General features: G+C 46.9%; 10 protein-coding genes across 10 annotated transcripts; 5 read left to right on the plus strand and 5 right to left on the minus strand.

Moving 5' to 3' along the window:
* Nucleotides 1-2,685: 2,685 nt before the first annotated feature.
* On the plus strand, nt 2,686-3,472 carry BGW36DRAFT_427100 (uncharacterized protein; the record flags this gene model as incomplete). The annotated part of the gene is made up of 3 exons (XM_046220363.1): nt 2,686-2,852; nt 2,921-3,057; nt 3,114-3,472. The coding sequence occupies 3 exons, from the start codon at nt 2,686-2,688 to the stop codon at nt 3,470-3,472; spliced, it is 663 nt and encodes a 220-aa protein (XP_046071827.1).
* Nucleotides 3,473-3,940: 468 nt separating this feature from the next.
* BGW36DRAFT_427101 (uncharacterized protein) lies at nt 3,941-4,975 on the minus strand (the record flags this gene model as incomplete). The annotated part of the gene is made up of 2 exons (XM_046220364.1): nt 3,941-4,690; nt 4,757-4,975. 2 exons carry the CDS (start codon nt 4,973-4,975, stop codon nt 3,941-3,943), a joined length of 969 nt encoding a protein of 322 aa, XP_046071828.1.
* A 1,144-nt stretch (nt 4,976-6,119) lies between these two features.
* On the plus strand, nt 6,120-7,177 carry BGW36DRAFT_427102 (P-loop containing nucleoside triphosphate hydrolase protein; the record flags this gene model as incomplete). Its single annotated transcript, XM_046220365.1, has 2 exons — nt 6,120-6,214; nt 6,268-7,177. The coding sequence occupies 2 exons, from the start codon at nt 6,120-6,122 to the stop codon at nt 7,175-7,177; spliced, it is 1,005 nt and encodes a 334-aa protein (XP_046071829.1).
* Nucleotides 7,178-7,447: 270 nt separating this feature from the next.
* On the minus strand, nt 7,448-9,041 carry BGW36DRAFT_296396 (beta-lactamase/transpeptidase-like protein; the record flags this gene model as incomplete). Its single annotated transcript, XM_046211263.1, has 2 exons — nt 7,448-8,860; nt 8,913-9,041. The coding sequence occupies 2 exons, from the start codon at nt 9,039-9,041 to the stop codon at nt 7,448-7,450; spliced, it is 1,542 nt and encodes a 513-aa protein (XP_046071830.1).
* A 282-nt stretch (nt 9,042-9,323) lies between these two features.
* BGW36DRAFT_377993 (uncharacterized protein) lies at nt 9,324-10,919 on the plus strand. Its single transcript, XM_046216056.1, has 2 exons — nt 9,324-9,780; nt 9,836-10,919. The coding sequence occupies exons 1-2, from the start codon at nt 9,518-9,520 to the stop codon at nt 10,719-10,721; spliced, it is 1,149 nt and encodes a 382-aa protein (XP_046071831.1). The 5' UTR covers nt 9,324-9,517; the 3' UTR covers nt 10,722-10,919.
* A 155-nt stretch (nt 10,920-11,074) lies between these two features.
* BGW36DRAFT_295662 (CBS domain protein) lies at nt 11,075-12,926 on the plus strand (the record flags this gene model as incomplete). The annotated part of the gene is made up of 5 exons (XM_046211200.1): nt 11,075-11,461; nt 11,524-11,990; nt 12,035-12,152; nt 12,214-12,392; nt 12,449-12,926. 5 exons carry the CDS (start codon nt 11,075-11,077, stop codon nt 12,924-12,926), a joined length of 1,629 nt encoding a protein of 542 aa, XP_046071832.1.
* A 2,948-nt stretch (nt 12,927-15,874) lies between these two features.
* BGW36DRAFT_358940 (uncharacterized protein) lies at nt 15,875-16,805 on the minus strand (the record flags this gene model as incomplete). The annotated part of the gene is made up of 2 exons (XM_046214022.1): nt 15,875-16,679; nt 16,732-16,805. The coding sequence occupies 2 exons, from the start codon at nt 16,803-16,805 to the stop codon at nt 15,875-15,877; spliced, it is 879 nt and encodes a 292-aa protein (XP_046071833.1).
* A 3,022-nt stretch (nt 16,806-19,827) lies between these two features.
* Nucleotides 19,828-22,177, minus strand: BGW36DRAFT_396931 (VHS domain protein; the record flags this gene model as incomplete). The annotated part of the gene is made up of 8 exons (XM_046218234.1): nt 19,828-20,028; nt 20,108-20,649; nt 20,702-21,065; nt 21,117-21,389; nt 21,441-21,734; nt 21,804-21,879; nt 21,959-22,046; nt 22,111-22,177. The coding sequence occupies 8 exons, from the start codon at nt 22,175-22,177 to the stop codon at nt 19,828-19,830; spliced, it is 1,905 nt and encodes a 634-aa protein (XP_046071834.1).
* Nucleotides 22,178-22,432: 255 nt separating this feature from the next.
* On the plus strand, nt 22,433-24,136 carry BGW36DRAFT_378034 (uncharacterized protein). Its single transcript, XM_046216057.1, has 4 exons — nt 22,433-22,749; nt 22,809-22,945; nt 23,002-23,846; nt 23,914-24,136. The coding sequence occupies exons 1-3, from the start codon at nt 22,508-22,510 to the stop codon at nt 23,751-23,753; spliced, it is 1,131 nt and encodes a 376-aa protein (XP_046071835.1). The 5' UTR covers nt 22,433-22,507; the 3' UTR covers nt 23,754-23,846; nt 23,914-24,136.
* BGW36DRAFT_378039 (caspase domain-containing protein) lies at nt 24,137-26,208 on the minus strand. Its single transcript, XM_046216058.1, has 6 exons — nt 25,858-26,208; nt 25,666-25,792; nt 25,521-25,608; nt 25,103-25,462; nt 24,436-25,044; nt 24,137-24,380 (listed from the first exon to the last, which is right to left on the minus strand). The coding sequence occupies exons 1-6, from the start codon at nt 25,962-25,964 to the stop codon at nt 24,355-24,357; spliced, it is 1,317 nt and encodes a 438-aa protein (XP_046071836.1). The 5' UTR covers nt 25,965-26,208; the 3' UTR covers nt 24,137-24,354.
* Nucleotides 26,209-26,481: the final 273 nt, after the last annotated feature.

Genomic DNA, 26,481 nt, shown 5'->3' on the forward strand with positions numbered 1-26,481 from the left:
TGTCAGATCTTATGGGAGACTTATAAAGAAGCTGTTTTTCCTAGAAAAGAATCATTGATCATACGAAGTTAGGCTCCTATCGATAAATACAAAACTAACATGTAAAAGATCATCTAAAACATCCTCCCCCCATCGCTGTCTGCGATACCTTGAACCAAAAGCTGCTTGTGCTATTCAGCTTGGGCTGATTCATTTCCGCCCACAGCACCGGATTAATGCCCCTTTTGCGCATTTTCTCCCTTTTTTCAAGTGGAATTTTGTGAACTGGATGGTCTGGTCCCGGAATTGCGTTTTTGTCATGCCTCTTTGTCGGCGGTTTTCCCCATCGGAGAGCGGCATACGCGGCAGCCTGTTCTTGCTTCTTGCAGTCCTCCTCTATACATAGCGATCAGTACTCTTACGACCTTGATATGTTCAGGGTACAGGTGTGTGATTACCACTCTGGAGAACTAGAGTTGAGGCCGTCGAGGCATTGTCATCGAGAACATTTTCAATATAATCGAACGTTTTTTTGATTTCAGGCATCTTCAATGTTGATGGTTGTGGGTATACAACTGCCGTAAAGGGTCCACAAGGGTTATATATACCGTTCTAAATTCCCCACAATGTACGATGGACAATAATGTCGATCAGCATGGCTATGCTCTTCAATAATCCTGTTATAGAACTACAACCTATTGCCCGATTCTTGGCTTACGTGTATGCTGTATCCTCAAAAAATGACATGTATGGCTGAAAACAGCCAATCCGGTTGGATACTGTTGTTGGGACCAGTTTACATCCAGCCAATAATATTGTGAGAATCTCGATATAGTTGAGGTTTACGCTAATCGTATTTGGTTAAGACTAACGCAAGAGCCAGCCAATAGAAGCATACAAACTATATCAGAGAGAACTACATTCAATCCTGTCTACCGCTGCTAATGCATTCAGGTCTCATGGTTGAGGCTTATGTTGCATTTTAAGCAAATGATAACATTATTACTAAAGATGTGATTCCTTTAGCACTAACACGGGATATCTTCCCTGAGCAACACATTTCTCAGCATCAACAGTCATGATATCCTTGCCTTCAAATTTAAATGTTTATTTAAATATCGGCCAAAGGAAGAATTTAATTTTCATTCTTCGCGGTTGTATGAACACGACCCTGCGTATGTAGGTCTCTATCCCTGAGTCGGCATCCCTGCTGTAGGTTCCGTTCCGTTTCGGGAAATGAGCTGAGCGTCCTTGAAAACGATTTAAGTGCCTATCCCTACCCACGTTCAACGAAAATTCCAATTAAATTTAAACATGAGACTTATATATAAATTTGAGGGAAATGGTTTTTTCTTCGTACTCACCACGACGACTATCATTTTCGTCCTCCGCTTATCATGAAAGAAATCTCTCCGAAAATGATCCACTCCGGCCTGATTATATAGACGCAAACCCATATCTTACCTCAGTTTCTGGTCACTCTGTTACACATACATGCCAAGCACACAAATCAGACGCATGTCCGCGATGCAGGGACGAGTATGTCGAGTACGATAATGAGTCTGCCTATAGGCCAAATCATCTTCAAAGTCGCAGTACATCGTACTATACCGGCATACCATTCTGTGCAGAAAAACTGCAGCCTGACGGTTTATTTGACGACGGCTATTTTTCTGCTTCCCTGCTGTCGCGGAAGTTGACAATATCATACACAGTATCCTCTTCATCTGCTCGCGCTTCGTGGGCTGCTTTACTTGGCTATGAAAGGCTCTACTAGTAGTATAGATTGACCTATCTATATACGATCATTTGCCTAAATCAATTTGGAAATACCGTTTACAGTGATTATGAGCTGGGAATAGGAGCATAAATTGACACCCGAGGCAGACAGGAAAGAAAAAAGGAAAAACAAGAGCGCCAAACATTTCTATACCTTGACCTTCTTCAATAGTGCTTAATAATATTTTCAGCAAGTCCTATCTAATAATACGAACATATGTTTCACAAGTGGTCTTTTCATTTTAAAACTTATCTGTAAATAAGACCGACTAGCTTTTCTAAAGTCAAATTTACAAGCCATTACTATGGCACAGAAACAATTCTAAAGAAGACAAGTTCTTTGATTTTATACGGACCATCTGTTAAAACATTAATCATTGAACTGCAATTTTATATATAAGTGATAGTTGACGTTACGCAACAGAGAGGCGTGTTTGAATATCACTGGATGCAAAGTTGCACCAACCACATTTAATCGTGTTATCGCAGCCTCATGATCTAGAATATATTGAGCTTATGAAAAAGAAAAGTAGAACAAAAGCAATATAGTCGTCCAGTAAATAAATATTTGAACAGTACCATATTATTTATATACACTTGTCGCTACAGACTACATCAATTGATGTGTTTATTGGTCCGGCATGTTGGGAACTTGATATATCAATTATGCAGGAGGACCTAAACAAATAGAGCCTCAACCACTAATGTACCTCAGAAATACACAAAAAATAGGCCTTTAGCTATCGAGTTTCCATGAATCTCAAGATCCACTAACCTTTATAAGTTTCACCCGGGTGCGTGCGCCAGTTGGCACAGTTAGCCTTCGCTCTAGTGATTCTCGCTTTCTAGAAATTTCAAGCTCCTAAATTCCCGATAGATTGTTTTGTTCTGAAACTTTTAGAACATCGACCCTTTCATAAGCTCAAAATGGCAATCCCACAGGCAAAAATACCGGGATTATTTGATATGCCTATTGATTCCACGTACAAGCTACCCGGTTTGGAGAAAAGCACATCAAATGGGGGACTTACCATACCGCCCAATCGTGAAAAAAGTATCAGAGAGCAAGGACCCAGACCATCGACAGTCCCAAAGTATGTATCCTAGTCCTAATTAACACCCACAACAATGTTACACATGGCACGAATAACCACATTGTCAGCCAGTCAGGGTTGTCGGAAGGAGGCGGGGCAGTCCTCGAACAGAACCAGAGCACTCCAATACGCATAAACTCTAAGTATCAAGAAGAAGACATTTCCAGAGTGGCATTGTCTTCCACCAGCACGTCTACTATAGCAGGTATGTCTTAAAAAATACTTCACAGCCTGCTTCTAGCTAATAAAACTCTGGGCCAGATTCTTTGCATACTGATACGAAAGACGGAAGGGCGAAAGAACCTATTCTCGGAGATAACAAGGAGTCAGGTACCAAAACAACCACGCAGCATCTAAACGGTGCTTGTGAACTCGACGGCATCCCAGATGAAAAGAGTGGTGATGAGCTAAACAGCGAGCCCAACAGTTCCCCTGGTGATAGCTGGTATTACCAACAGACTACAATGAAAGTGAATGATCCCGAAATCGCATCCAAACCTAGCTTGCCAGTTCACAGGGTGGAAGAAGGTCAGAACGCCTCCAAGCAGAAACGGTCATTTATTTCTTTCAACTGGAACATAAATTCTAACGGTGGTATTTGTACGTCACAAAGCGCATGAGATATGAAACGAGGGGAACTACCGCTGAAACGAATTCCATTTTGGTCACGCTAGTATGCGAATATAATGATTAGATGATGGTGAAGAGCAAGGCAGAATAAGTGAGCCACTAAGACAATGGATTCCATCTGCCAACCAACCATCAATTGATTATTTTTCTATAATTGATATTATTGATATTTCGGATTTACTGTGCCAAAGCTTGGATTTTCAAAATCAGTTACTCCCAATCTTGAATACTATCTTTCGTGTATTCACAAGGATTTAGGGTTAGTGTCCGGGACTCCGAGTGGATTGTTCACTCCACTGACTGAAATCATATTCATACTGACAACTTGAAGTCTTGAGAATATAGTGATATGTAATTAGCTAAATAAGTGATGGCAGTCAAAAGTAATTTGACAGTAGTGGGCCTCCTTGAGTTGAAAGAGTATTTTTAAGATGAAGGAGGTCTCAAACTTTTTATCATTAGACCCAATATTGTGGTTCATTTTCTACCTGCGAACTTGCACGCGCAGAGACTCGCGAACGACTGCTGAAGTCTCCCGACGTTACTTTGTTTTGCTTTGTTGACATTTGACCAGTTGATGCATGAGGATTTCCAGCCGAAACCCGAGGAGATGGCACAGCATCGTGATTAAGAAGCTGGATAATCTTTTTGTGCAGGACTGATATCTCTACATTTTTTTCCTTGAGCAACTGTGTAAACCGTTTCCCATCTGTTTTGTAACCTCTGACGTCTTTCTTGAATAAACGAATCTCATCTCGATATTGACGAAGCTTGCCTTCGAGGGAAGCGTTGACATATTCCAATTCCACAATACGGAATTTCAGTGCGGAAACTTCGTTGGTGTAAAATGGGCATTCTTCAAGACGATGGTAACCTTTGACAGCTGTTTTGGAGCTGGTATACGGTTCCATATGTTGCGAAAAAGTGTCTGGCTGGAGATAACAATTTATTAAAGATGAAGTGGGCGTATGCTTATCTTCGTAGATGGAAATTCCCTCATCTAGGGTGTCTAGTCGAGAGTCGGGTAGATGGCCGGTAGATTTGTAATTCGTTAGTTGTCTCTTTGGCTTCAGTCCATCTGGCGTGCGTCTTCCTTCGATTAAATATATTTCACCATCATCATCGTCAGCATCGTCGTCAAGCTGAAAGGAGTTGTCGTTTTGATGTGAAGACATAGGTTCAGCGGTTTTGTATGAGCTCTTTGTATCCTATAGAAACTCAGAAAGAGCATCCGATACTTGAAACTAGAAGCTTGAAGAATAGTGTAGACTCACTCTTTGCGATTCTCTCTCATAGTCTTCTTTCCACAGATCAGTTACCGATTCAGTGTCCATCTGTTCGTGTATTTTCATAGCTCCTAACGACTGAGCTCTCATAGGTGGCTTCCATCCTCGCAGTGTTCTGCTGTCACGCGTACTAATTGACGATCGATTCAGAAAACGAAGTAGCTCATCAGTCTCCCCTAGAATCGAGGAGTCATCCGTCGCAGTCATTTCGGTTCGGTCTTGATGCGTCTCAAACATGTGGTATTTTCAAAACTCCGAAGTCGGTTTCATCGCACGGAGGTCACCTAGGCTGTTTAAACAAAAGTCTCTTTGAGCTGGACAAGAACAATAGAATCCTACCGAATTGATTCTAGCCAGCTGAAATTTACGTGCAAGGCACACTTGTGCGATAGTTATCAACCGGTAATCAAACTGCCAGTGCTGGCATGTCACGCTGGTAGTGGTTGGTAGGAGCATAATCGCAAATTACGAAACTTCATTGAGAACTCATTTCCCTCGACGGCTTAATTATTTTCTTTCTTTCTATTTCTTATAATTAGGTTATAACCACATGGCGTCTACGGGCTGCGATGCAAAACGCACTGGCTTTGTGCCAATCCTGATTTGACAAACAAAGACGGTAGACGAAAACGTCTATTCATAGTAGCATTTTCTTCAATGTATGTTGAGATAAGTTGAGCATTCTTTCAATTTGTATATCGTTGGAGATGCGGAACGGGCAATGATCGGCCAAAGAATTGGTATGAGCTTCATTAATTGGCGTAACGCCGTACTGATGCTAAAATTAGGAAAACCTAACTTTGCAAGTGATTATATTTTGATTGGAGTCGACTCTTAATCCGATGATTAAAGTGACTTTTAATCAAATTTAAATAAATTTAATCAAACTTAAAAGAAGATGAGAGAAAAGAAAGGGCGAAAAGATATTGTAAGATAATGTTATATAGTATTTGCCCAGCGATGCGGATCTTCAGTATTGGTCAACAAGAATGTGGAATACAATACTGAAAGACTCATCGTAGACTCAGCATAGACAGTAACGTAGACTGTAAGATCAGTTTCTCATCTAAGACCAAGGGTCTGAGGCAATGAGGTCTTATATACATACATATATATATATATATCATTAGATCTCGTTAGCCAATTAGAAGCTAGTTATCACATGACTAGTCACACCACAGTAAGCACCTACGCAGAGCAAACCATCGAGCCAGAATCAAGCAATCAGTTAGTCAATTAATCATCCTCATAAATCAATATTTAATGAATTCCCTGGGCAGATTGACAAGTCAATACGATAGGCAATCCAACACGAATCTTTTCAGTATTTTGTTCTACTTCTCGGCGCATCATGCAAACCATTAGCCGAGAAGAGAGGAAAGTGAAGTTATATAATGTAGCTGTAATAGGTGATCATGGGGTCGGAAAGACGCACCTTCTATATCGGTCAGCATTGCGATTGAACTCCATTTAGATTGACGCACGTTGACATGAAGTAGAGCGGTGTACGGCACATCTCCCTTTTATGATCCTACATCAGACGACTTATTCCGAAAGTTGATCGATGACGACCAGCGGCTATGCATGTTAGATCTTTTTGAGCTAGGCAGTGCATTAGAAAGCTACCCATGTCTGTGGGATCAGGTAATCAGGCAGGCAGACGGTTTTATCCTCGTATATAGCGTCACCTCTCAGCCATCCCTCAAACGAGCAACGGAGTTGGCCCGAATCGTCTCTGTGGTCCCGGAATCAGCAGGGCCTACCAGTTCCTCCACTTTGTCAAAACCCATCCTGCTGGTAGCAAATAAGAGTGACCATGCAGCAAAGTCTGAGCGCTTCCCATTCCAACGCTTTCCTTTCCCTATGCCACCAGTTATAGCTCGTTCGAGCCATTCAAGAATCTCTGTGATATCACACAGAATTCAACATGGCCCATCTAATGTTGCTGCATCGTGCAATGTATCCCATTGCTACTTCTCTTCGCTACCAGATGAGCTATTGGTCATGATATTCGAGTACTTGGAACCAATACCTGCGCTTTCTCTGGCTTTTACATGTCGCCTTTTCTACTCCATCTGGTACGGGACAATTAGGAACGAACAGTTGTTAGAATCTATGAAGCAGGAATTTTTACACGCGAGGGAAGAAGCCGTCTTGGTGGACAAGGGTGCAACATTAGCAAAGGAGCTCAAGTGTCATTTCATTGAATCCTCAGCCATGCTTGGCATCAATAGTGACAAAGTCCTCCAGGACATGGCCCGGATATTGAGAGGCCACTTAACGCAAGAGGAATTTAGCCAACTAGAAAGTCCGTCGGCCTGCTCTCATAACTGGTTGTGGATATTCATTGCAAAAAATTCGGGTAGAATAGGCAGACAGCTGCGACTAGCTTTCTGTTTTGGACATTGATAAACACTCATATTTTGATGCACCTCACAATCAGTTTCCGTTATGTTAACAGCCCAATGCCTTCCCCCGAGTACAATGGTAGTTTAGACACATCATTTTCGTACAAGACTTCGAAATTATTTTTGGTTTGTAATTCTGTATACCGGTCCTGCCCTTGGTAGTGGAGCAGAATAAATCAAAGAGAATAAAAGATCAAGGGGTTTCGAGTCCGTCATACATGTGTATCTCATCTAATATTCTATATATAAGAAGTCTACATGTGATCAAGAACTAGAAAGTCGAGACCCTGTCGAACCATATCATTTCCCCACCAAGAGCAGGTTCTAAGTCTAGTCCAACATGCCCCAATACCCCGTTATCCGATACGCGAAAAGTTGCCCGTACGGACTCAAAATCCCGAGGATCTTGATTTAAGACCTCCAACCTTGCAAGCCAGGATTCCCCAGAGACATGAATCATGCGTATTATCATTGGAATTTCTTGAAGAAGCCGATCTACAATAAGAACGTTTTCATGCGATTCAATGTTCATGTCACCATAACCCGGATGGCTATATCGACCTGCGTGGGCTTTGAAAGGGGCAGACGGTGGTTCTAAAGGTGAAGGCAAAGATGGATACAAACGCGACTTGGCCCGAGAATTATCAGATCTTCTTGTATTTATGCGCTCCTGGAGTTTGTTGTTCCAATCGACTCTATCGGCCAACGGAGTCCCAAGAATATTGTCAAGAAGGTGCATATACAAGACAGTCTGTACGAGGTTGCTCGTTCCTGTCGTGTTTCCCATCATGACAAGGCCCCACTGGAGGTCAGGAAGATACATCATAGTTGAACCAAATCCAGTCCAGCTACCGCCGTGCCAAACAATGCGCTGGCCGCGATAGTAGTCGATCGTCCATCCAAGAGCATAAGAGTGAGGTGAGGGGAACACATTATTGGGATGTTGTGAGAACTGGATACGTGGTTCAGTGAGGGTTTGGTGAGCAGCCTGGCTCAGCGGAGCAGATTTCGCCATCATACAGCGAAGCCATTTCGTATAATCAACGACATTGCTGATCATTGCACCCGCTCCTGATACAGCTGGAAAGTCTGGAATCGGCTGTTCGACGAACTTGCCTGATGACGAGTCCCATGCATAACCCTGAGCTAATACCGTGCCTGAGCTAGCCGCTGCTGTGGCTTCTTGCGGTGTCCAATAAGTGGTTTTCATACCCAGTGGGTGCCAGAGTCTGGCTCGCATGAAATCACCCAAACCTGTTCCGGTCGTTGTTTCAATGGCATGTGAAACAGTAGAGAACATATAACTGCTGTACAAATATTTTTCACGAAGCTCTGCAGCACGGGGTAGGTATCTCAGGGATCTCACTACATCCTTGACAGAGGCAGTATTAGGCTTAAAGCTCAGTTTATGGTCTGGAAGGCCGGTTCTATTGCTAAGGGCATCCTCAAAAGTAACTTGAGCCGTGGTATACTCATCAGCGAGCGCGAAATCATCTGGAATCACAGAGGAGAGGGTAGAAGTCCAGGAAAGGTTTGGTGATACAGAATCTTTGTAGACATGTCCCATGCTATCTTCAATAAGAAGGGAGACGCTGGCGGCAGTAAATGACTTTGTTGTGCTTGCTGTAAAGAATACTGTCTCTGGTGTAACAGGGACATCAGGAAAGACAGCCGTTCCATAACCCTACCAACGTGAGCAGTGTCGTCGGAGAAATATTTGTAGGGCTATAACCTACTTTGGAAAAGGTATCATGACCGTCAATGACAGCTATTGCAAGACCAGGCACGTGCCATGTCCGTAAAAGTTGTTGGACGAGTCCATCAAGCTCGCCAGTGAAGGGCGAACGAGAATTTGTGGAAACCATCTCCGTGGAAGTCAAGTAAATAACAGAGATTAACTATTACCACGTTTGTGTGAATGGGACGGATAGTGCCATTAAATATGAGCCACGGTCAAAGTTGATGCCTGGTCAGTTCCCCATTCAAGATCACCATCAGCTGCTGCTGATAACAGTGAGTTAGTTAAAGCGTAAGTGAGTTCAGAGTGGGATGTGGATCTTGTTATAATTGCTGGGTCTATCATACACGATCGCTGATTGGACAAGGGCCGTGTTGGATGGGTCCCCTGGATCCCTCGCGCCGTCAATGTTGACATCCTTGGAAGAACTTGAATATTCCAGCTGCGGTTACGGCTTTGGTACTTCTATCTTCCATAGCTGTTCTTGGTCGAAATGTCATTTGTTGAGCCAATAACCACGAAAATTGGCTTCATAGAACTCCCAACATTAAAGAATGTCCCAACGACCCTGCACCGTCATCAGGAGACCACACAACGGTAATAATGGTCGTGGACAGTCAGAGCGGTCAGGTTTATGAGGAAACCGAGATGGGTCCGCCAGTGGGCTTCGTCAATGGATTTGCTTGGGAGCACGAATCGCCTTTCTTGGAGGCAGACTACGAGCTTCGCAGTGACTTGGGAGTACCAGCCTTGAAACACTTGGCAATGAAAAAGACGCTTAGCGACCAAAGAAGCCTGAACAAGTCTCTATTTCTGGACGTACCTTGGCCGATTGCCGCACAACTATGGGAGTATCTCAGTCGGAGGCAAGTGAGTGTGTCCGATTTTCGGAGAGTTACGAAAATAACGTCACCAAAACAGTGGAAAGCGAACAATGTACATGTGGAAAATTCTGTGTACCACATACCCCGGCCAGTTCCGACATGTTTCCCAGCACTGTAGAATGGTTATCGACAAACCGCGGATCCCTATGCGCGGCTACATCAGCTTGGTGAAAAGTACGGATTGCAGCTGGGCTACACAGTTGAACATCTGGACCGAGTTTGCATGGACCCCGGAGCTTGTCGAGCTTGCCGATGTGGTCAACCTTGTCTCTTTAGAAATCAACACAGCATCATCAAGGCATTCGTATTTGGGCGATGGTCAGAGTCAAGAGGTCGTCAGTCTTGACGACCGCGTTCTCCGTGCATGGACTGAGCTTATTGAGACCTCAGGATCTTTTCAATATCTACGAACGCTTAAACTGCACGGCCAGCGGAACATTACAGGCAATGCTTTCTATTACTTATCGAAATTCCCTTCTCTTGAATACTGTATAGTGGCGAAGTGCGATGGATTGACTACACAATCCGCCATCAAGACAGCGGAGGCACACGGGTGGTTCCTTAGTCAGGATAAACTCGAGGGAACAGCATATCAGTTCTCCCAAGACACCTCCATAGGGCTCAATACAAGTACCAGCTGGTCAAGCAAGAGACCAGACAGCCTACTCCCATCCACAATGTCCAGCGACATCCCGCTTCTAGAGTTCACAGTTAGACATAGACGAGCGAAGTCAATGGCAGGTCTTGACATTGCCATTTTTTCACGGAAGGACAATGGCCGCGTAATTGAGACACAGGCGAATAAGCGAAAGCGTGAGGGCCACATTTCATTGACAGAGCGCCGTGCTCACCACAAGACGAGGAGGCCAGCCGTGAAAGAACGCGGCAAGGATTTGTCTGGCCTGCTTGGAGAATTCATGTAGCAACGGGGAATTTGCTGTTGCCTGTAGATTAGCTTGTCAAGAAGATAATCTCAGCTGTATTCTTGGTGGAATGTTTCATCTTTTATTTATTTATGTATTTAAGTATTTATTTACTGTTGTCATCAGCATTCGTATAGTTTTCTGCGGAGGCTAGCGGGACGATCCGCTGTTGCTATCGGGCGGGTCGCCATTATCGCACGGCGTAAGACCACTTCCATCAATTGTTCTGACTCACATCCACCTCAGCAGGGCATTCGAGTTAGCAACCAAATAGAAATTTGTGCATCCTATGTTCAGAGTCTGAATTATCGCACCTCGGGCTTGACTTGCTTGCCCTTGAATACTACGCACCGATGGCGGAGCAGCCTTCTCACGCGGGGCAAGATGCCCCCAGTTCATCCGACTCTGCTATTTCTTCGCCACGAACCAGCACGGATTCGCGATCCCCTCACTCCCGACCGCCTTCCATGCGCCTGGCCCATATCCCATCTCAGAACTCGTCCCATCGGCAGAGCTTTAGCGAAAGCCTACGTAGCATGCCACAGTCGCCTCGCGCCCGCCGCCAACCGTCCTTGACCCAAGCCGCGATACAAGGACTAATCGATAACCCTCCCGTGCGAAACCCTGCAGACCCAGCCTTTTCAGGTCGTGATTGGCGCCAGATATCTATTGGAGAACTGGTGAAGTCGATAGACCTTCAATTCGTCGAGGTGGACACTGGAATTGAGGATGCCACCAAGGTAAGTCTTGATTTTCCAACGGATGTCACTGGCTGTCAGTCTAATATGAGTTCTGTATCCAGGTCTTGGTTGACACCGAAGTCCCCGTGCTCCTCGTTCGTGAGACGGTCGACGACAAGTCTGCTGTAGGAACATTCGGGTACAGCGACTTGAATGCATATCTGCTGTTAGTTGTTGGGCTGGCAAAGCCCACGGAGTCACAGCTCACTTCTTTCCAAGATGTTGCTCAGAAAGCACAAGAGGGAAGTAAAATCCCATTGAAGGATATCAGAGATCTTGTCCCCAAGGAACCCTTGACTACACTACCAGCATCAGCCAATTTGATGACAGCAGTGGAAACATTCGGCGGCGGAGTGCATCGGATTGTTGTGCTGAAGGAAGACAGCAACGAAGTAATTGGCGTTGTCAGCCAGTCTAGACTTGTCAAGTTCTTATGGGAGAACGGCCAAAGCTTCCCAATCATTGATCAATTATACCCTCAACATTTGAAAGACCTTCGATTAGGGTCTCAACGAGTCATCCATATCAAGTGAGTCTGATTACACCTCTAAAGGCAATCTCTGATAATTCTAGTGGCGATAAACCTCTGTATCATGCGCTACAGCTTATGAATGATGAAGGAATCTCTTCTCTGGCTGTTGTTGATAACCACACAAATGTTGTCGGTAATATATCAACCGTTGACGTGAAGGTATATCCCAGTAGCTTTCAAGATTATCCATAAGACTGACAGTTTAACCATCATTATACAGCTGCTGACAAAATCTACTTCCCTACCACTACTTCAAAACACATGCATCCACTTCATATCGGTCATCCTGTCGACCCGGGGATTAGTAGAAGGGAAAGACTCATTTCCCGTTTTCTATGTGACTCCTACGTCGACCCTTGCTCACACAGTTGCAAAAATGGTTGCCACAAAGTCACATCGGTATGCGAGATTTTTTTCAGGTTCTAGATTTCGTATCTAATAAATGTGTTTTGTAGCTTGTGGATGGCAGACCCTCAATCCCCATCATCATCCGGTTCTGCAACCCCGGCTATTACTTCTACCCACATACCTCCTCCTGGAAGCCCTGGAGCCCCTGCTTCTCTCGCTGCACCACAATACAACCCTTCAAATCATGGATCAAGTGGTGTGCCACCTCCCCCAGGTTACACCCATCCACACCATCCGATCCCTCCTCAGGGCTATCAGGGCTCGACTTCTACTTTGCCATCTCCCATTGCCCCATCAGTACCGGCATCTGCACTGCCTGGAGCGCGGCTTTCTGGTCGGTTAGTAGGCGTCGTCAGCCTTACCGACGTTCTATTCCTCTATGCCAGGGCCAGTGGCTTAAGTCCGAACGACCCAGCCGAGACCCGGAATCGCCGGCGACGAAGCAGCAGTTCAAGCCTGAGCGTTCACAAGAGTGGAGATATTGGGCGTGACCTGTTACGAGGTCGAACAGGTGAGGACAGGTGATTGTAGATAAATGTTTTGCGAGTCCAGGCTACGCGGACCTGTGATTAGCACGTTTTCCATCCGTCAACCTGGTTTTCACGTCCCAAGGTCAACCGATTTGAATCGTGATTAGTTGGATTTTTCTGTTATCATTCCTGTCCATGGATTAACGACCTGAGCGAATCTGGCGCGGTGGCAAATTCGGAGAAATTTCATATGCTAGTCTACATCGAAGAAGCTATTCAAAGCTTGTCTGTTAAAACATAAGCCACCTCATCATCGTATATATCGTGTCGTACAGTAGTATATCTGGTACAGGTCGTTAGCGAACATCTCCGCGCCTATTTTTTCATCCGGTAGAAAATGCTATTTCCTCGGCAGTCTTATTATGGCAGCGAACAGGGCGCTTACCAGCTTGACGAGACCATCCAGACTTGTGGTTTGAGTGGAGCTGCTTACGCACTGATCAACTGATCGACACGGTCTGTATGAAATATGAATGGTCAAGTTGTGAAAATGAAATTCTTCCCGATTGGCTAATTGTCAACCCATGCACTTCCATCTCGCCAATAAGATTAGAATAATGCGAGAACGTTTTTCCTTGATCATTTTTGAGCTTAATCGCATCACGACGAGGGCGGAAATGCGTTCCTTTCTAATGGCGGTTTTTTAAAACTAAGAGACCGGACTATAGGCCGTGCAATCGGAATTAATCCGAAATACGAATTGAATCTGTAGTGAATACGAGAAGCCAGAAATCGGATTGTTGAGTCAGGTTGCGGGGATTCTGGTGACTCGTGAGTGACTCAGGATGGAATGAGTTCATGTCTTATTGATGAGTCTTGAATCCCTGTTTTATTGAGGGATAATTTGAGTACTTGCGAAATCGAGTCTATGGACGGCCATTATCTGCAAGGATAAAAATCTGGATATCCAGTCAAAGTGGTGAATTACCCATGCTCGAGAGCACGAAAGCACATTCTGCATTGAGTAACACCGATTAATAGACTTTCCCATTTGTTGCTACAAGTCCATGACTAGTGTCACAAGGGTGATTTGGAATTTGTCACTGATTAATATTCAAAATGCGAAATGTTTGGTTTTACTAGGATCAAGTGGGTGGCTTACCCGATGATTAGTCTTGATAGTAAGAGAGGGGTGGAGAGACCGACGTAAGCAGTCAGATTCCTTGGGCAATCAGAGACGCAGAAGTTTTGGGTGATAGACGGGCTTGATAAGGGACATGATAACAACAACATTATTATGATTAGTATGGCTGTTAAGCCTATTATTAATTCAGAATCATGGTACACATGCCCCTCGGCGGGGTTTCACTTGGTGTTTAGCTTAGGGCTCGGTCCTCGCCTTGATGGAAAGTGCCTCGAGGGTACCCATGTCCCCCTTGACCCTGTGCCGCGGTGGATGGAGGATAGTTTCCACGGACGGTGGAAATTGAAGACGAAGAGACAAAGATTGGGCGAAAGATGGGACGATTGTAGAATGGAGAAGGTGCAGGGGATGTCGTCAGGCGCCATTTGATATCATTCTTGCACCACGGTATCCCTGCAGTGGAATGGGATGACTCTGACCGAAGGCTGGATTTAGATTGGATATGGGATGTTGTGGTCCGAGTGCGGGGTTGACAGTTGATAGCAGGTAGCTAGCTAGGTTCACGTCAAAACCTCTTCAGTCAGTGCTGGGCTCTGCTGGGAGCAGCCAGGAGAGGGTAGAGTGCCATCCAATGCGGGGCTGCGATACCAGCATCAATATGCAAGGCTGTGCTTAGTTCTCACGCCTATTGGAGCACGAGTAGTACGATGGAGATGCGAGATGCCAGAGTCCTAGAGGCTAGATCCCATCCAAAATAGTGGAACGCTCCATTTCACACAGCGGGCAGCCAATCAACGCAAGAATCAGGGATCACATAAGAACAGCCGGAATAAGGTTTGCCCCGCAAGGAGCCTTACCAAGCCCGATTTCCGGGAGCTCCAGCCAATGGCGAGCTCGAGTGACCTCGGTCGTTTGCAGTTTAACCTTTAGCTATCCACCCGCTAGTGCAAGCTGTGAATCGGGTTGGGAATCGGGATTGGTGGAAGATTTGATGGGGCATTTGGAGGTCACTATCACTCTACCACTGTATGGAGCTCAATGTGACTTACTACCCTGTACAGTGCTGCGTCGAGAGTAAGGCTGAGTACTGTGAAGGAGAGGAGAGATTCCACCCTCCAAAGCTAATATTGCTGGATCAGCAAGCAGCTAGAATGAATGGACAAGGCACGAGCATCCAGTGGCGCGACTGCGTACAACATGGACGCAAGCTTATCAGTCCATGTCCTAGAGAGGATAATGAACAAGGTTCAATGGAGCCCGTGCTTTACAATCTCCCCGCGATTCGGTGACGCTTCGCATGCAGTCCTGAGTCGACTCGCAATCTTTGGTTAAGCCTTAAGCAATATTCGGAGTTGGTCTACGCTTCGCTTTAGCCTTTCGGAATCAATGCCAATTCGACACCAGCACTGACCCCGTATTGCCCAAAGCGCTCGAACAGCTTCTACAAGGGGAGATGTGAAGTGATGGGAACTTGTTAGGTAATTGATACATTTGTTAGCAATACATATTCGGTATCCTCCTCAAAACTCCCTCGCTAGAATCCCAAAAAATGAAGTAATAGACCAGCAAATTGGCCTCCGTAACTCCTTGCCCAGTAATCCGATAATAATACAAGAATCGGCGATAAATAAATTAGATCCCAGAAATGGCCAACTCGAACTCTAGGCTATCAACATGAGTCCATTCTTCACAAGGGTCAACGGCCCCCTGCCACTGATTTTCCACATTGGTGGCAAAATCAAAGAACTCGTGAATATCCGGATCAGAAATATCAGAGACGCCCAGATGTACCTGTTCGCTAAGACCATACATCTGCGGTGACATACTGCCCCCTGAGCTGTCTTGCGAGGAGTTGGAAGTCATGGGTGGGGGGATAGATCAGGAGTAAGGGCAAAGTTTGTAAAGGCCGAGGCCATTTGACCCTCGTTAGTCTCTAGAACAGACTGGTGGGGCTCAGATTGCGCGCGAGACACATCTGGCATTGCAAGTGCCATATTTTGTTGCTGCTGATACAGGAGTACATCTGGCACGGATGCAAATCGAGAACGGAACGGTGGTGGCTGACTTATTTCCTGGGAGTTGATCGGCTGTTGGGTAGCTAGAAATGATTGAACCGCGTCGGCGGATGTGGTATTCCAGGATGGATTTAACTGCGGCGTAGACATATACATGGGGACTTGTGCGGGCATATATGAAGCGTAGGGCTGGTGAGTTTGCACATACGACTCGGCTGGAGGCGAGGGTAGAGCAAATGCGCCAAAGGTAGCACTTGCTGGATCCGGCTTCAGTGGGGACATGGGAGCCACAGCTTGCTGGGCAAAATATGATTGAGCCGGTGACATACCGCGCACCTTCTGGATGCCGCCGGTGGGCGATATACGGGACATTTGGTGGGTGCCATTTGGGTGGCTGATAGCCAAGGTTGCGACCAGGTGACGGTGGAACTGGGCCTCCAGCTGGTTGGTTTGGTCTTTGAGGAGCTTCATGCGCTTCTCCTGGTAGCGCTCATCAATCTCTTCGTACATGGCTTCGTTTTCCACGATATCTTTGGTGATGAGGAGAGCCTTGCCGGTGCGCTTCTTGTGCAGCATGGAGGCGCGGTTGGCTGACTCCAGGCGAGCATCCAGTGTGCGGTCCTTGCGTCGCGAAGCAGCAACAAAGGCGCTTTGATGGTTTAGTATATTGGTCCTTGGGTAATACTGCAAGTGCCACATACCGTTCTTGGTTTTCCTCCTTGCGACTGTCGCTTTTTTTGACGTCGCAGTCAAGACTGACGGCGGCGAACCCCATCATGGCTCAGGAATATGCGAGCGTCAGGAGATATTGAGAGGATTGAGGACAATGAGCCGAGGAGTGACTCAGTAACAGGAGAAGGGAGGGGGGATTATAGGATTATATATATGAGGGAGGCTTAAGAATAGCAGAGACAATCAGACAATGTGGTGTGATGTTCAATGGCGGAGGGAAGACCGTGAGATAGATATAGAGAAGGCAGCCCCATGCAGGAGGGGCCAGGCCAATGCGAACAGTGGCAGGGCCTCGACTCGACTTTCGGCTTTCGACTGCCTACCGCCTCAGGCAGGCATCGCAGTAGGCAGGAGCGTAGGCCCTTGGCTCAGTGGGCTGTCAGGGTTGCCTGGGTACCCCCGCTGGCTCCGTGCATGGCGCTTCCATGGAACTCGTGAAAGCTGAAGATTAAGACTGGCCCTCTTCCCGCACCTCAGGCCCATGGCTTTATACAGGCTGCTGCCCAAATTGGCAGGACGATGTAGCTGCCTATAGCAGTTGTCTTGCGTCCCTCGTCTCTCTGGTGCTTCTGCGGTGCTAGTTAGCATTTGGCCAGCATGCTGCAAGAATCCGTCTGCAGCGTATACCAACTGTACACTAACTGCACATTGGACAGTGCATTTAACACACTATCATATCAGCGCACTACTGCTAGTACTTCTAGTATCAACCATATACGTGTGAGAGCGCAACAGCCGTACCGCGGCCAGGTCCCATTTAGTGCCCGGAAAAGGCAAGGCGTGCTGCCTTGGGGAGCTCTGGGCCTTTCATCACATCTCCACCAGCCCCACCCAAGGACCGTGCAATGACCCTAACCCGTGCAGCTGTCCAATCACTGGGCGATATGACGGCCCACACCCGATGACACTACAGGGCACCCCCGTCCGATCGAGTGCACTAAGACACGCCTAGCCCTATCTGGCCGTAGCTCGATCTGCAAGATCACCGTTGCTGGCCGCTCTCTTCTCATCATCCCCGCTCCGTCGTCTTGCTCTATCCTGAGAACGTTTTGGTGCCTCGCAGTTGGACGTTCGCGGACATGACTGTCCCAATAGGGCTGTAACTGTGCTCTGATGTCGCACTGCTGCTGCCAGGATGTAACAGCAAAGTCGCAGCTCGTCACCGCAACAAAAAAAAAATGAAAACTCTTCCTCTTTGCCTTACACACCTGGTTAAAGGCTCCTTGGCCAGGCCAGGCCAAGCGGCCCACCACCCGAGGAGCTGGCACTCACTCGTTTATTTAGCTTTGGTGATGAAGGCCTGAGGCGTTGCTATCACCTACAAGTCTGGCCGAACATAGTCCGACTGAAGGCCGCCAGCACGTGCACGCCACAAGCCAAGCTTTCGTTCGTGTATCTGTGTATTGCATACGAAGTCAAGCCATAAACAAACCCTAAACCTCGCTAAACCATCGATTTCCACGTCTCAACCAACAATTGCACCCTTTTTCCCGGCGTGGGTGGAGAATCTAGCAAGCACTCGAAGGGCCTTTGGGTCCAGTGGTGATCTTCCATCCCCATGTCGGATCTGCCCGGCCCAATTATTCAATGACTGATGGATCACCTCTGGCCGGCCGCTGGTGTCGCCACAGCTGGCTGGCTGCTCTACCAGCCTTACTCATTCGTACTAATGTATTTCCTTCCCAAGCCACAACTCGCTATCGGTTTCTGGTGGAGACATCACGCTCATGTGATGTGGCGAAAGAGGGGTTTTTCCAATCTAGGAACAACTAATTACCGTCTCTATACAAGACGGCTTGGCTGGACATGGATATGTACCAGTCTCTTATTGGATCTGATCTCAGCCTATAGCTAGAGAGACTGAAAAGACTGTGTGGAATCCTCGATTGCTTACTATCCGCATTAGGTAGGATCCTCGTCGTTTACAATCGGATGGCCCTTCCGCAGATCCGGATGAATCGCATGCACGGCCGGGAAATTTATTATCAACATCAGCAGGATCCTTATTCCCGATCTTTGATCAACCGAACTAATAAACAACCGGTGAATCCCAAGCCAGTCCAGAATACAGACCCCTTGGCCGAGGTAGTGATCCGCGAGGCACCAAACCAGCGGGCGAACGGATCGTCATGCTGCAGCCCTACATGAGGGATGCCTCGGAAGAGATTATGTTATCGCTCTGGGTTGGATGGCCTGAAATTTGCTACTCGATTAAACACGCTAGGAAACAAATTCCAACCACATACTCATCCTGCCTCAACTCTGAATAACACCATTACCTCGAATAGCACCCTTAATAATCCATGTATGCGCGTTGACTTGCACTACTTTTTCAATGAAGCAGCTCATTCGTGTAAATTCAGTCCAAGCGATTCGAAACTACCCTATTACCGTACTAGTCTGATCAAACCTAGACTATATCTCTACCAGTAGCATTACACCAGTGGCGATCGATCGCTCGTTCGTGTTTTGTAACCCGATGTAGGCATGATAGCCCGTTTTCGCTTTGTCGTTTCTTATCCCCTTCTCGTCGCCGCCTAAGCACGCTGATGATCAAAAGTTCTGCTGATGCATGGTTGACGGAAATGAGCGGATCCTAGAGATCTGGAATGTCGTGTGTTTGCAACATTACATACGAATTGAACCATGACATTACTGCAAGCATCTTGGCAGATACTTGGCAGATACTTGGCAGTCGTGGCCAAGACTCCCAGCCTCGTGTTTGAAGCAAGCGAGTGGCGAGGGTAGAGGACCTCGCCTTTACCAACTGATTCTCTTAGTCAGTACATTCATTAATTGAGTTTATTAGATAATGACTTTTTAAGTAGAGTTGATTTGGGTAATCATTGGCTGTCGAAGAAAAGAAAACTAGTGGATTTTAGTGGTTGAAATGTGATGGCTTGTGAAGACGGGACGGCCTGAATTTACACGCGTTATATCCAAAGAGACGAACAAGCGAATGACAAAAGTGTGTACTCATAAAAAAAGAAACATGCTAATCAGCGCTAATACCCTGGCTGGTTGTCGATCGGATCATTGTGAACGGCTTATGGTATCATACTTGCTCATGAAATTCCTAACGAAGGCACCATGCCTTGTTCTTCTTTAACCTGCCCTCCGACCCGATATGACACTTTAAAGCGTATTCTGACAGAGTCTCCTTTTCCTTGTTCGACATTTTCAATCAACATTTCCTGTTTCACTCCAATGGATTGGAGGGGCGAGATGTCCCGGCCAGATTGTGGTTGAAGGTGTAGCGTGTACGCCTAGCATATTAATTAGCCAGGTTCACTCTGACGCAGAATAAAATATTATAATAAGTTATTATTCATAATAAAAACTTACTCGCTCAACAGCAACTTGAAAGTGTAGTTCAGACAACGGCTGATTACTAGCATTCGAAAATAGAGCTACGGCTTGAATAGTCTGAGATTCGCCGGGTTTCCGCCGAACTTCCAGATCAATCACAAGCGACGAATTGAGAACCCGTACTTTATTCGTCGTTGGTAATGAGCTTGTTGGTAGCGAAGATGTAAAGCTCCATTCGTCCTCGGCCGCTCCGAGCGCCACAGTATGGCTTGGTTCCAGTGGCGCAACAGGTGGCGATCCTCCTGCAAGATCGACTAGCGACGACGGCCGTGCTTGGTAGTTTAATGCAACTGAAGGAGACGATGCCCTTGAACTTGCCGACATCAAGGATGCAAATGGGTCCGAAGCCGGTGTGGGAGAAGGTCGCTTGGCTTGAGTAAACGGAGGCGCTGGGGTCGATGACTGAGAACCAGGCTGAGACGCAGAAAGTGAGGAAAGTATATCATAGTTTCGCTGGAAACCACCCTCATCCTGCGGTTGGGAAGTCGAACTGGTTGCCGCCGCCGAGATCGGGGTATCTGATTGATAAAACCATCAGCAAAGTCTCGAAAAGCACCACGGGTTACATACCAAATCCTAGATTGACTGGACCCGGGGTAGCCTTATCCTGAAAGGAGAGACCAAGCAGGTCGTCTTCCAGTGAGGTAGTCGCTGGTTGGTCGCCCCCATTTGAGCTTGGTTCGGGGTCGAAATCAATCAAGGAAAGCTCGTTGTTGGCATTCTTAGACACTCCAGTTGTCGTCCCTAATGTTCCCTTAGGTATCCTAGATGCACCTTCCAAGTCACCGTTCTTCACCAATTTGTACCTCTCGATAGTCCGTTGGATACTATCATTGATTTGTTTAAGCTTCTCCACTGCCTCCGTATCATCTGATTCTTCATCGCACATCCTTTGAATCTTTGGGTGCGCACTTTGCAGCGCATTTGCGAGCTCCTAAAAAAAATTTAGTAAAAACAAAGCTTTGACATCGTATGATGAACTTACCTCAAATACATCTCCAGCAGCAATAGTGTCGCCGGGTTGGATACTCTGCAGCATTTCCTCCAAAATCTTGGCCTTTTGTTGAACATAAGAAACTTCTTCAGCAGCCTTGGCTCGATAATCGGTTTTGTTTCTTGTATCATAGCCCGCCATGACTTTCATCAACCTGTTTGCTTCCTGCAGATCCTGCGGGGTGCCTCTTCGAATCAGCTCCTGAAGCTTTGCAGATTGCGCCGCCTTCTCTTCCTCCTCCATCTCCTCTGCCGACCGGAGTGACTTGTATATGTTAGCGCTATGTCGTTATTCAAATAGAAAGGTCTCCCATACGTCAGTAGGGTTCAACACAGCCGCATCCTCATGCCGCACTTCCGGGAAGCTGTATCCTTTATAAAGCAGGAGACGATGCATGTCCCTGATAAACCCTAAGTCTTCCTTGTATCGCGACGTTTGACATATTGTCTGCCGCCATTCCTCGATCGACTCCAGAATTCGATGCTGTACTCGCGATGGGCGCAGAGGCGGCCGCTCAGGAAACCGTCGGACCAACTCATTGAGAAACTCTTTCGTGCTTATTTGGAGATGGAAAGGATAACCGCAGTTCTTCACACATATATCAAGAAGCTAGCCAGACAGATTGTCGAGTCAGTAACGCTTTCACCCAATGACGACATGGTTCTAGTTATAACCTACCGCCAAAGCCAAAAGAGCAACATTCTGATTCCGAGAATTGATGAGATGGACTATCGCAATCGCAGCCTCTCGAGGGCTTGTATGTATGTATGCTCGTTAGCTAGTCTGATTCTTTCCCTTGTTGTGCTATATCAAAACCGCACTGCCTCACTCACGCGTTGCCTTTCTTCGAATTGATCAGATCTGCGACTTCCAGGTTGAGGGCAAGATTTGGCTCGTAGTTCGTCGGGTCGCAAGCCTGATCTATATATTCCCAATTAGCTTTTATTGCAGTGACTTGATCAAAACGCCGCGGGTGAGCGCATACGTATAGCTCGTTGCAGTGGTGTCAGCGACGGATCGGCAAAAGAACCGAAGCGGTCCCTCGCCGCCATGCGTGCTGAAGCAGCCTCCAGTTTGGAGTTTGGGAGAGGGAAATAGGAGGGCGAATGTACAGAAGAGGAGAATGGATATGCAGGAGAGCCGGGGATCAATGCCCAGCTTCCGGATAAGAGAGGGTTTGAATTGCTTGTTCTATGCTTATGGCCAGCTGTAACGCGGTTGTTGATGGTGGTGCACTTTAGGCGGCGACGGACCCGCCCAAGCCTGCCCGCCGCCTAGCCCCGCCTGCCATAATTAATCCAGTCTATGCTCTGCTGTGCCTCTTGAGCACTTTCCTCCTGCTACCGAAATATATCTTGTATCTACTGCTGTTATTATCTACAATGGTTCGGCACAAAAAGGACAACTATCCTCGAGGCGGCAAGAAAGGGCCTCCCCGCCACCACCGAGCACCCCGCAGCGACGATAATGCGGCAGAGGGCGACCCTTCAAGACCACCGTTCAAGGCAGCATGCTGGGATCTTGGCCACTGCGACCCGAAGCGATGCTCAGGGAAGAGACTTATGCAATTTGGATTAATGAGGGAACTCTCAATTGGTCATAAACATCCTGGAGTTGTGATCTCGTACGCTGCCCTTTTTCGTTTTTTTTTTTTTTCGTAAACTAATCCATCCACTATTCAAGACCAAATGCGAAACGAATCCTCTCACCAGCAGACCGAGACCTCCTTGAGCAATATGGCGCCGCAGTTGTCGAATGCTCGTGGGTGCGAGTGAAGGAAGTTCCCTGGTCCCGAATTGGTGGAAAATGCGAAAGACTATGTACGACCAACATTCCTGATTGACGCTGCCTCGATCAAGGCTAATTTCTGTCTCAGTACCATACCTTATTGCCGCAAACTCTGTCAACTACGGTCGTCCATGGAGACTGAACTGCGTCGAGGCCCTGGCAGCCTGTTTTTACATATGCAGACACGCAGACTGGGCAGAAGAGGTGCTGAAGCACTTTTCATACGGCGAGGCGTTTATAGATATCAACTCACAGCTACTTAAACGGTATGCGGCGTGTGAGAATGAAGAGGATATTAAGAGAACAGAAGAGGAATGGCTCGCCAAGATTGAGCGCGAATACAATGAAAGCCGCGCAGAGCGAGAAGCGGGGGGAGCTGACGATATGTGGAAGCGAGGAAACACCAACCGTCAAAACGTTGCAGCGTCTGATGACGAGGAAAATGACGGTAATGAAGATAAGAGTGGCGATGAAGAGGAAGAAGATGGTGAAGATGAGCAGGAAGATCGGGATCCATATGCGATTTCAGATGATGAAGACGATGAAGAAGAAATGGCAGAAATAAGACGGAAAGTCCTCAACTCCAAGAGCTTTCAAACCCCTTCCGCATCCGACACTAAACCACAGCCGGAACCAATTTCTCGGCCAGAGACATTGCCTGTTGATTCCGATGCCGAATCAGGGTCTGCAGGAAGTGAAGACGAAGCATTCGACAATATCATTAATGCCACGCCAGTCACAGATCGGACAGGGATCATGGCAAAACAACGACGTAAAACCAGCGATGATATTACGGCTTCCTTTTCAAGGACAGTGATTTCGGCACCAAAGAAATGGTGAATAGCGAGTCCAGGAAATTCAGATACAAAGAACACGCGATACATTGCAACTACAAACATGGCTATGTCGCCATGATAAATGACACAAAATATGGTACTCATAACATGGACCCTATATATCTATACGATAAATGCATTAACTAATATCCGCCGACGTGCAGACCAGACCGGAATTTGGATTTCTGCGTCCGGTTATGTATGACAAGGTGTTACCCCAATTCTACCTCTTATAGCCCTAGGCTCAGCTGCCTTCGAAAATCAACAAAGAGCCGAAGACTGAGGAAAAAGTGGTTGTATTACGAAAGTCGAAATCCACGCATCAAAACGACAGCCTATGTAATTACCGATTCAAGAGCGAAATTTAGATTAAAACGAAATAAAAGAATCATAATTTACCACTACCCTTTGCCCCAGGTCCCTAACTTAATTGCATACTAAACAGAACTTAATTAAAGAAAGGAAAAAAGAAGTACCATTGATGCAAAACGTCAGGATCCAAACTCGGTCAAAGGAAATCCCATAATCATAACACAGACCGGTATCATCAGAACTAAACACACTAGCAAGTTTAAGGAGTGCTTTTTGTCTCGTAACAAGCATATTTACATAACATAGAGAATGTTGGTGTCTAGATTGAGTGTTAATGAACGTCCACACAATAGGTCAACTAGTGATAAACTTACCAATTGGGTGGCTGCAGCTCAATTGAGGCTTCTGGGTATACTTTGTAGCAAGTTCCTCACGGATGCTGTTCAGTAGTTGTACGTAGCTTTGGTGAGGGTTCTTCTTGAGAGCATTGATGAAGGCCCACGACATGGCGCCAGTAGCCTGTCCATTGATGGTTGCATCTTGACTAGTCTGCTCGTCTTTGCTTCCGGACCACATGATGACATCGGCGGGGCTGGTTTTGGTTTGTCGAGTCTTTTCATAAGCCTCGTTGCCGTTGGTTGCTTTCTTGAGGAAGCCCATTGCAGTCGACATCATACCGCCCATGTCCCCACGAGCATAGGCCGATACAACACCAAGCAAGCCTTGACCAGCTTCCTTGGCAAGGTTGGGCTCCTTGAGCACTCCTTGGGTGGAGTAGATATACGGAAGGTCCAAAGCTGAGCCAGAGTGGCAGGAGTCAAAAATAGCAGTCAGTCGAACGCCGGGTCTGAGAGGTTGAACCATGATACGGTGCATTTCGTCGTCCACGATGTGTCCAGCCGATCGGAAATCAACGGGGTAGATGACCTCGTCATAGCCATCATCTTCGTCTCCATCTAAATCAGGTGTTTGGCCGCCATGTCCTAGAAATTTCTGTTAGCACCCTTGATTTCTTCTCTTCTGTGGTTGTGGTCGACTTACCAGAATAGTGGAAGAACAGAGAGTCGTTTGGTTCAGCATCCTTGACTAACCAGTGCATTGCTCGGAGAATGTTGGCCTTTGTCGGTTGACTCATTGGGTTTTGTTGGTCATCTGTGAGAAGGACCATGTCTTCTCGAGCATAGCCAAAGCTCTGGTTCAAATAGGATGACATGTTCTTCACATCATTGATGCATCCACGCAACTGGCCCTTCTGGTTGAAATAATTAATTCCGATTAACAGGGCTTTCCTTCTACCGGTACATTTGGAGTATTGAAATTGATATCCTTGAGGAGCGCCATGGCCGAAAGAAACCCCCCCGGTGGGTGGAGGAGGGGGCTGGCCGTATCCAGACGGATGAGCTGTTTTCCATTGAGTTAGCTAGATGAAACTACTCCTTGTCATCCTTATATGACCAACCTTGTCGTCCATATCCAGGGCCATGAGACGGATGAGGAGAGTGTGATGGAGGCGGGCCGCCATACCCAGGCGCTTGAGGGGGTGGTCGCTATTATTATTTCAGTTAGCGCAGTGATACATTTGAACGTGTTTGTGCTCAACATACATCGTACCCGCCATTGTACGGCTGGGGCGAGGGAGTGTGATGATAGCCATATCCCCCGTTGGGAGCCGGAGGAGAATGGTAGTGTTGCTGACCCTGGCCTGGGTAGCCACCATAGTTCTGCGGGGGACTATCGAAAGTCAATACAACCGGTCGATCCGGGAAAGTCTTGGAAAGTTTAAGGATGACACTCACGGGTACCCTTGTGGCGGAGGATGACCGTAGTTGTTTTGAGGCGGATACTGAGCTTGCGGCGGATACCCGCCATACTGGGGCGGGCCTGGAGGCGGGTAGTAGGACATGGCGCGTAGACAAGTTGTAACCTGACTGTGTGGAAAAGAAAAGGAAAGGGTCAGAATAGGCCAGGACGGGTTTTCTCGATGAAGCGACAGTGGCAGCCGGGCCTGAGAGAAGTCAGGAATAAGAAGCTGAGAGCACGAGTGTGTCGTCCGTCAGTAGTTTGACGCGGGGTGGGGTGGTCGCCCGTGATTTACTGCCTGGGAGGCCGGAGAGCCTGAGGAGCCTGAGGCTAGCAGTGTTTGCCGCCCAGCCGGGATGTTACTACGTCCTACTAGTATCTACTACTCTATTAATATTCATATTATGGTCCTAATCAATGCCCACGATTAGTCAGTGGCAGCCAGCCTAACAAATAGTAGCAGGCGGCTGAGGCCTCGCAGCCAACGAAATCCCTGTCGTGACGGCTCGATGCGATCGTCGCGACGCCGATGCCAGCTGAAGGGTTCGCGTCTGACAGATCCATTATCGACTATCTAATGTCTTGGCCGCTGATCGCGATCGGGTTCCCCTTTACACTGC

Source organism: Talaromyces proteolyticus, assembly GCF_021365285.1.
Source record: "Talaromyces proteolyticus strain PMI_201 chromosome Unknown BGW36scaffold_6, whole genome shotgun sequence".
Taxonomy (NCBI): domain Eukaryota; kingdom Fungi; phylum Ascomycota; class Eurotiomycetes; order Eurotiales; family Trichocomaceae; genus Talaromyces; species Talaromyces proteolyticus.

Excerpts from the sequence above, each read along its gene's own strand:
- BGW36DRAFT_377993 (XM_046216056.1), top strand. The coding sequence starts at position 9,518 with ATGGTCGTGGACAGTCAGAGCGGTCAGGTTTATGAGGAAACCGAGATG. Across the intron at positions 9,781-9,835 it reads TGGGAGTATCTCAGTCGGAG|TGGAAAGCGAACAATGTACA; the intron begins GCAAGTGAGTGT and ends TCACCAAAACAG.
- BGW36DRAFT_378034 (XM_046216057.1), top strand. The coding sequence starts at position 22,508 with ATGGTTCGGCACAAAAAGGACAACTATCCTCGAGGCGGCAAGAAAGGG. Across the intron at positions 22,750-22,808 it reads CATCCTGGAGTTGTGATCTC|ACCAAATGCGAAACGAATCC; the intron begins GTACGCTGCCCT and ends CCACTATTCAAG. Across the intron at positions 22,946-23,001 it reads TGGAAAATGCGAAAGACTAT|TACCATACCTTATTGCCGCA; the intron begins GTACGACCAACA and ends TTTCTGTCTCAG.
- BGW36DRAFT_378039 (XM_046216058.1), bottom strand. The coding sequence starts at position 25,964 with ATGTCCTACTACCCGCCTCCAGGCCCGCCCCAGTATGGCGGGTATCCG. Across the intron at positions 25,463-25,520 it reads CCCTGGATATGGACGACAAG|CTCATCCGTCTGGATACGGC; the intron begins GTTGGTCATATA and ends AATGGAAAACAG. Across the intron at positions 24,381-24,435 it reads GAGCTGCAGCCACCCAATTG|ACACCAACATTCTCTATGTT; the intron begins GTAAGTTTATCA and ends CACTCAATCTAG.